Here is a 13,108-nt window from a genome sequence, read left to right as displayed (position 1 = left end):
ACACACACACACACACACACACACACACACACACACACACACATACAGCTACATATTAGTGAACTCGAGTGAACAAAAACCGACCTGTCACATTTTATTTTGAAATGTTGACCGGAAAGCGCATGTTTCATTCCTACTACAGTACCAACCTTGACACAAGCAGCTCCGCATCCCTACTCTCACCACCGTACCTGGCTGACTGACCTGCAGCCAGCAGCAGCAGCTCCATCCATACACAGAGCCAGTGTAGCGGAGCGTGCCAGGCACAGCACGGCACGGAACGGCTTTAACCCGGGCTAAGCACCGCTCTTGCCCCGGGGACGACAGGCGGACAGCGGGACAACAACACGGACAGACAGGTGTCCCACGAGACTACTGGCGACGACAAGAGGGGGGCTCGACGCGCGCGCCGCATCCGTTGCCTGGGTGAATTCATTAACCTCGCTAACGTTAGCAACCATCTAGCTAACCTACCTACAAAGGTATCAACGACGTTTTCTCCCCCCCGATTTAAAAGGAAAATCACGAATGTCAGCTTGTGTTTGGAGCGGGACGCGCTCGACATGAAGCGTGACTAGACGCCGTGGCCGCGACACACGGCGACAGATTCCGCTGGGGAGAGGTATGAGAGCGTTAAAGGTGGAGGAATGTGTTTGATATGAGGCTAGTAGGCAGCTAGCAGGCTAGCTTCACCGACATGCTATGCGGCTGCTGCAGAGCTCAGCCAATAACGTTAGCTGGACACCCTGCTAGCTAACATGGACTGTTTATTCTCTACGTGTCTGATGATGATGATGGTTAACACGATGATGATAATAACATTGCATTCGGCTGCAGCCAGCTAGGGAGGACCGACACGACCGATGGAGTCTTTCCTGCAGATAGCCCCCCACTCCCTGGCCATAGTGCTGTCCAGGGTCGGGGCCGGCGGGGAGGCAGGGGGGGCCGCCGGGGTGTCGGAGAGCGACGAGCTCCCCAGGCACCACACCGGCTACGAGATCTTCGCCGACTTCAAAGCGGAGAACACCCAGCAACACGTGTGGAACCAGCGGGTCACCGAGGCCGTGTCCGACACCTTTTTCCTGGGATGGATAGACGAGCATGTGCTGCTGATACAAGGCAAGGAGGACCACCTGGAGGTGCTGAGGGAGGGATGGATGCGGAGGTCCCTCAACCCGCCCCGGGGCTTCACCATCAAATATCTGGGTAAGCCTCCGCACCCACCGCCGCTGTCTGTCTGACTAGGTTTGGGTTTAGACCAGCTGTTATTCGAGTGTGTTTCATTGAAGGTATGCGGCACTGCCAGCTCCATTCAGCACCACGACATTCACACTAATACATCAGGGGCGGACTTAGTGATGTGGGGGGTGGCAAAGGCAAGCATGGGGCCCCCTGAATCCCAACATTATCTAAGTTGGGCTGAGTAAAGTAACAAGCAAACACTTTTCCCCTCTGCACCATATGGGTGGATTTGATTATTATTATTGGTTATTATTATTATTATTGATTGAATTTATAGTGAGGGAATCAGTGTTGGTAAACAAATGGCTTACTGGGGGTAGAGCTGTCACGATTCCTCGAGTACCTCGAATAACTCGAATAATTAAATTGATCGAGGCCAAAATGATTCGCCTCGACACGCATCTGAGTAATAGAAGAGAGTGGGTAAAATAGAAATTCCGACGGAACCTTAAGGCAACACGTGAGAGCGCGTTACGTCATTCCGTCACTCTACCTGAAACGTCAACAAACGGGAGCAGCCGAAAATGTGGCTACACTTTCCCAAGATAGACTCAGACAACACTGGTTGCAACATTTGTGATGTGAATTGCAAAGCTGGCCAGGGAAACACCTCAAACTTGAGGAAGCATGGTCAAACACAAGATATATTTACAGTAGCTAAATGCTGAAGACTGTAACGTATTAGATAGGCTGAGGGTGAATGAAGCAGGCACCTAACGTTAGCAGCACCTCCTCAGCTGTAACGTTGAGAGAGGCATCAACTTCTACAACATCAGGTAACGTTATTTAATTAGCTAGCGTTAGCTGGATAAGTTGTTTCACTGCCGTTGTGGTTGTTAGATAACGGGGCTTTTCACTGTCTTCACAACGACTGCAAAACAGAGATCGTTAACGTTAACGCTAACGCTATAACGTTGCTGCAGTAATTGTCAAGGGTTCAGAACGTATTTCCTCAGCCTGTATAGTAGCTATCAACATGAAATAAAAAGCATTTGACAGCTTAAACCAGTGGCTTTTTATTTGGAAGGGTTACATTTGCCGTAATCTTTATTAACATGTCTTAAAATGCATTAGAATCTTTTTATTTTTTGGGGTTAAAGATTTTTAAGATTTTTTTTAATGAACATTAGAGCAAATATAATACGAAAAGCCAAAGGGTTAAGCTCTCAAATGCTTTTTATTTTTATGTTTCTATGTACTACAGAGCCTGAGATATGAAGGCTTTAGTGAATACCGACCGCTCTCTCTGAGAAGTTTGGACCGTTTTCTGTGAGAAATACAAAGCTCAACCTAACATTAACGTTAGCGGCTAATTTAACAGCGTTTTGTGTGTGTGTGTGTGTGTGATCACACTAGCCTGTTGGTGTGTGAGAGAGAAAGAGAGAGTGAGTATGTGTGAGAGAGAAAGAGTGTGTGTGTCATGCAGCTGTAAGGTAAATGAAGGATGTAAACTAGCTAGTAAGCCATTCATTCATATTATTTAACGGTTGCTGTACACTGGAAGAACTCAAACGTCAGGTTGAAAAGATGAATGGTGCCACTGCCAGTTCTATGCAATTTAAAAATCAAAATGTTGTTTTTTCTAAGAAAGAAACTAATGTAGTTGTTTATTTGAAGAGATTTATCTTATTTTTTGGTGTATATTTACGATAAGCCTTTGAAAACACAAAAAAGGGTTCTTATCCGATTACTCGATTAATCGATGGATTATTCGGTAGAATACTCGATTACTAAAAGAATCGATAGTTGCAGCTCTAACTGGGGGCAACTTAGGGCAGGGCGATATAGCTAAAAAGTATATCGATATAAAATATTTCATATCACCTGTTTTTATGCCTCCACCGGCGATAGCCAGGCCGGAAGCATTATGGATCCGGATTGTACGTCCGTCCGATGTTCGTTAACGTGATATCTGAGGAACGCCTTGACGCAAATTCATCAAATTTGCCTCAAACATCGACTTAGAACTCAAGGATGATCTGATTAGATGTTGGTGGTCAAAGGTCAAGGTCACTGTGACCTCTCGAACGCCATTTTCAAGCTTGTTAACGCAATATCTCAGGAATGCCTTGACGGAATTTAATCAAATTTGCCTCAAACATTGCCTTGGACTCGAGCATGAACTAATTCGATTTTGGTGGTCAAAGGTCAAAGGCCAAGGTCACTGTGACCTCTCGAACGCCATTTTCAAGCTTGTTAACGCGATATCAGAGGAATGCCTTGACGGAATTTCATCAAATTTGCCTCAAACATCGACTTGGACCGAAGCATGAACTGATTAGATTTTGGTGGTCAAAGGTCAAAGGTCAAGGTCACTGTGACCTCTCGAACGCCATTTTCAAGCTTGTTAACGTGATATCTCAGGAATGCCTTGACAGGCAGCGTTTCATCACATTTGCCTCAAACATTGACTTGGACTTAAGGATGAACTGATTAGATGTTGATGGTTAAAGGTCAAAGTTCAAGGTCACTGTGACCTCACACACCCAATTTCCCAGCTCTGTAACGCAACAGCTCAGGAGCGCCTTGACGGAATTTCCTAAAGAATTTCCTGAGAATCAACTAATGGCAGAGGCATAAATCCGCGGTGCGGTCATTCTAGTTATTAATTCAACAAAAAACACGAGAAGAAAAAGTTTGCATTTAACCACTTTATTTTGAACCACCTTATTTTCAAGGCACACAGGTAACAATCGCAATGTTACCACTGTCACACACTGTCACATACACACGCTCTGAGTGCAAGCAGTGATTTACAGACATGGTGATGTTTTATTTTGATGACATAGCTAGTGTTGCCAGCCTTCTCAAACAAAAAAACAATATTTGGTACCCTGTATTTCAGGGTTGTTTAACGTTAACGTTGGGTGATTCCGTGAATGAGCTGCCCGCATTCCGCAAAGTAACATTGCAGACGTCCGCATTTGTGAAATTGGTGTGTAACATTAACGTTAATGTCCCAGTCACACAAAGACTGCGGGCTTGTAACGGTAAAGTTATTAATATGGTACACATGTTAACACGTGGTCAATTTACGTTAACATGAATTGAAACTCACTCACATTGAATTCTTTGTAATGCTTACAGACAACTGTGTTCTGCTGTCAGCATCCCTTTTATTGACACTTTTCTCCACGTCTTCTCGCTCCGCACTCCTTCTCTTTCTTCTGTGTTGTTGTTTCACATGTGTGGTGCCGGGTGAGACCAAACCTGCTGTTTCAACCTGCTCAAAGGGATGCTCGGGGTTTGTCTGTTGAATGATTGGCTGTTTCCGTGTCACTTGTAGCACGCTCCATTAACAAGGGAGATGATAGGCTGTTTATTAGGGCTGTGCAATAAAATCGATATGGCAATATATATCGCAATACTTTTTTCCGCAATACTGTATCGATATTTCAGAAAAATATCGTGATATATCGCCATATCGATTTCTTTGCACATCCGTGTGTTCAGTGACACAATAGGAATACTTTTTTTTATCTCAGCGCATTCAGTAAGTCAGTCAACACTCAGTAGTTTTGACTAAATTTGTCCAGTAAGATGTACATATTATTACACTACCTGGGTGGTACTACACAGCGTGTTGTATTTGAGCTCTATTTTAAAATGTTCAGTAAATTATGTACAATATTGCAATATGTATTGTATCGCAATGTATCGAGATACAATCGTATCGTGACCCATGTATTGTGATACGTATCGTATCGTGAGGTCCTTGCCAATACCCAGCCCTACTGTTTATGAGAAGAGGAGAAGCACTCTTGGTTTTTTCATGCAACCGTGAGTTAAGCTATCAAACTTTCTATCAATTTTGTTTTTATTGTATTGATGACGTCTCTATCGCCGACATATATTGCTATCGTTTTATCGCTCAGCCCTTAGGGCAACTTTATAATGGGACCCTATGGAGCCAGCTGAGTGTCTCACTCTAGCAGGCTGTACTTTTTACTAAATTCACTTCATTTAAAAAACTGCGACAGTTCACACAACTTTAACACTACATACATATATTATACATCAGACCCTTGAGCTACTTCTGCTCTCACTCAGAATGTCATGATATAAGCATTGCAATGTGATGTATAGCGTTTGAGATATTAAAGTTTGTTTGGCACAACTCATACTAGTTAACTGCTGGGGTTCCGCATTTCCGGGTGGTGGTGATGTCACGCTGATTCCTCCTATAGCACCTTTCTAGATACTCAAAGCGCTTCACATATCAGGGAAGGGGAGGGGAGGTAGCAAACTCAACTCATCCACCACAGATTATTATTATTATTATTATTAATATTCATATTAATATTGTTCTCTATCGATCAGAGAGTTCCCCAAACTTTTGAGCAGCCAGTCAGATTGAAAAAGTAGCCGGCTCATGTTCGCGGCGTTTGTTCCAGTGGTCCTTTTCCCAATTAATGAACAAACCTCAAATATGTATCCATGAGTGTGACAATTAAAATAATACAAATAAACATTCATATAAAGGCCCAATGCTCAATTGAATTATAAATAAAACAATATCCATATTGCAAAACACAAACAGGCAATGTATCTTTTTAAGAACAAAGAAAATACTAATAACTATGTTTCCCACATTATTTGGAGAGATTATGGTGGGTAGACCTTGCTTGGACCACATGAGAAACCCAGATTGTTGCTGGGGGCCGAACAAATATTGTCATGCCGTAACCCAGGAACTTTGATGATAGAGATGACCACAAAAAAATGTCCTCGCTACCAGAGGGCCAGATTTTGCTGAGGGTTGGGGGCCAAACGACGCCGGCGTGGAAAAATGTTGGGCAATTGAAGTCAGGTTTGGAGGAATAACTCATTTTAAATGAACAGTTGTGATGTCATTATTCAGTCTTAAACACCAATATTTTATCCTTTTCTCACTCGCTCCTATGTCACCACTTGCTCTCCCTGCAGGGCTTGAAATTAACTTTTTTGACCACCTGCCAATATGGCTGCTAGAAGTTACCAGCCAATTAGAATTTCCACTAGCCGAAATGTTTTTCTTGAAATAAACCAGAATATGAATATGAGTGGGTTAATTTAAGCATAAGTATCAGTAAGTGGCCCGGGATTCTCAAAGCCTGTGTTGAGGATCACACAAGAACAAAAATGCACACTTGAAGCTAAATAAATCCAAAACCAACAAGTTAATTATTTACAGTTTTACTTAATTGTAGAACAGTCATTTCTTACACATGAGATTACTTTTAGCCTTTTAGTCATAAAGATTATTGAAAGATATTCCATATTCCAGACTGAAATGTTATAACAGAAGAGTATTGGGTATTGGCCAGAATGACATGAACATTTGGACACTTATTCAGCGGGTATCTTGTATGTTGCGTTCAGGTGCACTGTACATTTTTATTTTTATTTTATTTTTATTTTTACAGTGTATAAAGTAACCGGTTGGCCAGAGGCCAGTAGGCGGAGAAATAGCCGGCTGCCGGGGCTTGGGGAACTCCCTGATCGATGCAGTCCCAAGTAAAATTAGCTTAAAGTCAATGCTACAAGAAGTAGCCTAAATTAATGGGGGGAACAATGACAGGTGTTTTTCAATAGATACTAGGGATGTCAACGGTTACGTTTTCTAAACTTGTACAGGACCTTCTTGGCAGCGTGCAACCGCTTAACCGGATGTTCTTTTTTTTAACCCGATAAAGTTATCATCTGTAGCTTACTTACAGGCAGCAGATTGTTGTGTATGTGCAACGTCAGTGGGACTGGCCCTTTAAGAGTGTTACGACAGTGCCGTAAGTGGGGGTGTTAGCCTGAACGTTTGACTGTTGTCATCTGAGTTGAGCCTGCTAGAGACGTAGCAGCATGAGACTTTAGCCTGTACGACTCACAGCTGTTGTTAAAGGGGGACTAACCCCCTAGATATGTATCAGAACAGTGATTTGAAAATACCTATGGAAAAAACCAAGAAATGACATATACTCTTGTCTATACTAGACTCTTTGGCTGTGTTAAGTCAAGATTTTTTTTCGGAAATCGACGCCATTACAGTTTGCCTACTGCCTCAAAAATAATTTATTTGAGAGGGGCAATATCTTTATAAATATCAACAACTAGCCAACGCTGGTGGCCTGTATGGAAACAGAAAATCCTGAAATGGTTGATAGTTATATCAATTTGGCCATTCAGTGGCGAACTAGAAATTTAATTATTTTTGTCCCATTTTGTCCCATGTGTGTGTGCGTGGCTTGTCTAAACTTACGTTAAGAGCCTCGCTGCTCGCAGCACACAGCACACAGTGAGGACAAACCTCTCGCTCTGGGGTAACACAATGCGAGATTTCTCCACGTAATTCCCTCGTCTAACTAGAGATAAACCGCGCAATGAAATCCGTTTTTAATTTGCGTTTTGGGGCTTTTCGTGATTCTTGTTGAAAGTTACAACACCTCTGATTTTTCCTCTCAGGGCGCAGGAGGCAGCGCAGAGCTCTTCTCCTCCTCACACTGTTCCCATGCGAATCCCCCGAGCAGCACACACACACAGACAGAGCCAGTCGCTCTGCTCTGCTGACTTGATTTCCAGAAGTTGGCGTTGCTTGTACACAGTGATGATATTATATTAGCCGATATGTTTAGAGAAGCTTTGTCACATTGTCACGTCGTAGTATAGCGTTATATTTTACATGTCCGCTAAACTGCGACGAGATTTGTTTGCTGAAATGTCAGACTGTTGAAAGCCCCCGCCTCTCACTGCTGCTGTGTGCTGCTGCCGCGCGCCCCCGCGGGTGCATGAGAGAGCAGACCTTTCCGAGAGAAAGTGCTTCCAAGTCGGACTGATAGCCGCGGAAATGTCAGACTGTGCTCTCTGTGCTCAGAGAGCCCAGCTGCTGCCGCGCGCCCCCGCGGGTGCATGAGAGAGCAGACTGGCCGAGAGAAAGTGCTTCCAAGTCGGACTGATAGCCGCGGAAATGTCAGACTGTGCTCTCTGTGCTCAGAGAGCCCAGCTGCGGCCGCGCGCCCCCGGAGCTTGAGGCTCGTCCATGAGGTTACAGTACGACTCTCTCCTGCCCGCTCCCACCTGCCTGGGCTTGAGACAGTGCTTCCAACTCGGACTGATAATATAAACATCATCATTTGAGCTTATCCAGGTAAGATATTAATAAAGTAGTGACACATTCAGCGGGAAACTAACTATAATTAAGACATGTGCCAACTTTGACGACGTTTGGTTCAGTATTTTAAGAGCAAACTTCAATAGTAATAGGCTTGGAGTTCTGAGGAGCCAAAAGGGTACAGGGGGGGTAGGGGAGTAATTATCTTGCAATCCCATAGTCTTTGGGGGCACTGTGACGTCAGTGTGCCCCTAATCTCCCATTCATTTGAGAGAAAAAAAAAAAGCAGTGTTCGACCTTTAGAGGGCGCTTATGCCAGTTATGCTGCTGAAAAATGATACAAATGGTAAAATGGCAACAGTTTGGTGTCAAATGTGGAAATTCTGACCAGAATTCTTCACACATCACCCCCAAAGTCATATATATTGGTTAAAAGCTGAAAAAAAGTGTTTTGGGGGTTAGTTACACTTTAATAAAACGTTAAACAGCACGTTGTGGTCCGCCAGTTCTTCAGACATAACATTGGCGACGAGGATGATGGGACTGACGTTCTCACCGCCAGGAGGCAGATTGAAAATAACGTTAGCAGCGGTAGCTAGTACGGCTGGCCTGGCATGGATCACGGATAATCCGATCCCAGACTTGGTCAGTGTGTTTTAAGTGGAGGACCACACAGTAAATGATCCCAGACTTGGTCAGTGTGTTTTAAGGAGAGGACCACACACAGTAAATGATCCCTGACTAGGTCAGTGTGTTTTAAGGAGAGGACCACACAGTAAATGATCCCTGACTAGGTCAGTGTGTTTTAAGGAGAGGACCACACAGTAAATGACCCTGACTAGGTCAGTGTGTTTTAACACATTGAATGCCAGCCATGTTTTCATTCCTGTAGGTAAGTTGTGCCAGGGGTGTTTTTGACGATTCTGGCTCATTTTAGAACAGCCGAGGATTCTTTTCTGTTAAGAATTCATGAACACCAATCATCTAAAAATAACTAATAGAATGTGTGCTTTCTCTGTCTAAAAGAGTTAGTTTGCAGAGTTAGTAGTTATGTAGATATTAGCCGTTGAGTACAGCATGGTTTCAGCGTCTGGAAATTTATTCAGAGATAAATGGCTTTTTGTGAAACAGTCACTTTAACCATTCATTTTTGGCATCAGTAAGACCGTCAGACATTCTAAACAATAGTTTTGAACAGTAATTTCCTCCATAACAACAGGAAACACCCCTCTCATTCAAACTCCTCCCTCCGTGTGTCTTCTCCTCCTTCCTCCTGGCTCTAACAGCGGGCGTGTCAGAAGCGCGTTGTGCTGCCTGCCTGTCTGTCTGCGTGCCTGCCTGCCTGCTTGCCTGCGTGCGGGGACGAGTCTGAAATGGATTACTGTAAAATCGCCAAGCCATTTCCTTGAATGGCTTGCTCCCGCGGTGTGTGTGTGTGTGTGTGTGTGTGTGTGTGTGTGTGTGTGTGTGTGTGTGTGTGTGTGTGTGTGTGTGTGTGTGTGTGTTCGCGCGTTGCTCCGCGGCTCTGGGGGGGAGGGGATCTCTGTCCGTTCTGTGTGTGTGTCTCCGGCTTCTGACTGTAAAATCGCCAAGCCATTTCCGCGGGAGGCGGCTGCTTTTGGTGTACGGGTCCCGTGGCTGTGGCTTCTCTCTGTATCTGTCGCCACTTAGTGGTCGGTAAAATAGATTACACACATGCTCTTGCTCCTATAGTTATCTCGAAGATGTAAAAGGGGTTGATTGATGTCCCACCGTCAAAAAAACATGTAAGACGAGTTATTTCGGCTCTGGCACTTAAGCGTTGGATTATGTAAGACGAATTATTTCGGCTATGGCACTTAAGGTGTTAAGTGGAGGACCACACAGTAAATGATCCCTGACTAGGTCAGTGTGTTTTAAGGAGAGGACCACACAGTAAATGATCCCTGACTAGGTCAGTGTGTTTTAAGTGGAGGACCACACAGTAAATGATCCCTGACTAGGTCAGTGTGTTTTAAGGAGAGGACCACACAGTAAATGATCCCAGACTAGGTCAGTGTGTTTTAAGTGGAGGACCACACAGTAAATGATCCCAGACTAGGTCAGTGTGTTTTAAGTGGAGGACCACACAGTAAATGATCCCAGACTTGGTCAGTGTGTTTTAAGGAGAGGACCACACAGTAAATGATCCCAGACTAGGTCAGTGTGTTTTAAGGAGAGGACCACACAGTAAATTATCCCAGACTAGGTCAGTGTGTTTTAAGGAGAGGACCACACAGTAAATGATCCCAGACTAGGTCAGTGTGTTTTAAGGAGAGGACCACACAGTAAATGATCACAGGCTTGGTCAGTGTGTTTTAAGTGGAGGACCACACAGTAAATGATCCCAGGCTTGGTCAGTGTGTTTTAAGTGGAGGACCACACAGTAAATGATCCCTGACTAGGTCAGTGTGTTTTAAGGAGAGGACCACACAGTAAATGATCCCAGACTAGGTCAGTGTGTTTTAAGGAGAGGACCACACACAGTAAATGATCCCTGACTTGGTCAGTGTGTTTTAAGTGGAGGACCACACAGTAAATGATCCCAGACTAGGTCAGTGTGTTTTAAGGAGAGGACCACACAGTAAATGTTCCCAGACTAGGTCAGTGTGTTTTAAGGAGAGGACCACACAGTAAATTATCCCAGACTAGGTCAGTGTGTTTTAAGGAGAGGACCACACAGTAAATGATCCCTGACTAGGTCAGTGTGTTTTAAGGAGAGGACCACACAGTAAATGATCCCAGACTAGGTCAGTGTGTTTTAAGGAGAGGACCACACAGTAAATGATCCCAGACTAGGTCAGTGTGTTTTAAGTGGAGGACCACACAGTAAATGATCCCTGACTAGGTCAGTGTGTTTTAAGGAGAGGACCACACAGTAAATGATCCCAGACTAGGTCAGTGTGTTTTAAGGAGAGGACCACACAGTAAATGATCCCAGACTAGGTCAGTGTGTTTTAAGTGGAGGACCACACAGTAAATGATCCCAGACTAGGTCAGTGTGTTTTAAGTGGAGGACCACACAGTAAATGATCCCTGACTAGGTCAGTGTGTTTTAAGGAGAGGACCACACAGTAAATGATCCCTGACTAGGTCAGTGTGTTTTAAGGAGAGGACCACACAGTAAATGATCCCAGACTAGGTCAGTGTGTTTTAAGTGGAGGACCACACAGTAAATGATCCCAGACTAGGTCAGTGTGTTTTAAGTGGAGGACCACACAGTAAATGATCCCTGACTAGGTCAGTGTGTTTTAAGGAGAGGACCACACAGTTAATGATCCCAGACTAGGTCAGTGTGTTTTAAGTGGAGGACCACACAGTAAATGATCCCTGACTAGGTCAGTGTGTTTTAAGTGGAGGACCACACAGTAAATGATCCCAGACTAGGTCAGTGTGTTTTAACACATTCAGTGCCACAGCGCTTCAGTAAAATTGTCTGGAGCCTGTGCCAGATTCACTTCCATTCAGTTGAAAACAGCTATAGAATTTTTTCTATTATGGCTATATTAACGGGGCTGGACTTTAATGAAACATTGAACACTCCTGCTTCTTCCAAAGAAGAAATTTTGTTTCTAGACAGTTCCATTATGAAATTACAGCCTCTCAAAAAAGTGCACTTTCAAGGGTTTTCTGTCGTTTTTTTTTACTTTCCAAGATATAGGCCCTTTTATGAATACCTTTTGCACTCTAATTTCGAGCACATTCACTGACTCTGGCTGGTGTTTTCTGATGTGGTGGCGTGTGGTGTGGTTTCTGTGAAGCCTGTGTGCCACACACCCCTCTCCCCCCCCCCCCCCCCCCCCCCTCCCCCCTCTCCCCTCTCCACCTCTGAGCTGCGGGCTCCTCCCACACGCACAGAGTTTGTTTTCTCGTTTTTGCCCAGGACAGATCCCAGCGCCCATCAAGAAGGAAATGATGCGCGCTGGCAAACGCGACTGAACGAAAAGGCTTGGCCGTTCGGCTTCGGATGCTGGCTTTCTAGGAAATCGTGTGGAGATAGATAGAAGCATAAGAGCTCAGTTGTGAGCGCGGATGCAGCCGAGCCCACTGTCCGCTGTAGACAGAGCAATATATACGGCTCTGGCAGAAAGCATGCATCGGTTTCCACTTTCTCCGCTGTCTCCTGTACAAAGTAAAGGATCTGAGGTGGGTGGAGCAGCTCCTGTGACGATGTTTAAGGTGGCGCCGTGTGATCCCTTGAAGGGATTCATGCTCACTGGCTAGGTACGACCTTAAACAGCAGAATTATGGAATAATATGAATTATGATTTTAGGACGTCCACAGACGTCCTTGGCACTCCTCGTTACTTTTTTTTAGGACGTCCACAGACGTCCTTGGCACTGAATGTGTTAAGGAGAGGACCACACAGTAAATGATCCCAGACTAGGTCAGTGTGTTTTAAGGAGAGGACCACACAGTAAATGATCCCTGACTAGGTCAGTGTGTTTTAAGGAGAGGACCACACAGTAAATGATCCCTGACTAGGTCAGTGTGTTTTAAGGAGAGGACCACACAGTAAATGATCCCAGACTAGGTCAGTGTGTTTTAAGGAGAGGACCACACAGTAAATGATCCCAGACTAGGTCAGTGTGTTTTAAGGAGAGGACCACACAGTAAATGATCCCTGACTAGGTCAGTGTGTTTTAAGGAGAGGACCACACAGTAAATGATCCCTGACTAGGTCAGTGTGTTTTAAGGAGAGGACCACACACAGTAAATGATCCCTGACTAGGTCAGTGTGTTTTAAGGGGAGGACCACACAGTAA

The 13,108-nt window shown here is 44.5% G+C and overlaps 1 protein-coding gene across 1 annotated transcript in view; it reads left to right on the top strand.

The window, feature by feature from the left end:
- Window positions 1-863: 863 nt before the first annotated feature.
- The window catches only part of LOC310790237 (storkhead-box protein 2-like), a gene marked incomplete at both ends in the record, with an annotated part of 139,872 nt that continues 127,627 nt past the window's right edge, over window positions 864-13,108 (top strand). Inside the window, one exon of the mRNA XM_083651908.1 lies at window positions 864-1,206. Coding sequence (XP_083508034.1) covers window positions 864-1,206 — 343 coding nt within the window. The remainder of the gene's footprint in view (window positions 1,207-13,108) is intronic.

Source organism: Poromitra crassiceps, assembly GCF_964638095.1.
Source record: "Poromitra crassiceps genome assembly, chromosome: 15".
NCBI lineage: Eukaryota > Metazoa > Chordata > Actinopteri > Beryciformes > Melamphaidae > Poromitra > Poromitra crassiceps.
This window is presented reverse-complemented; position numbering and strand designations above follow the sequence as displayed.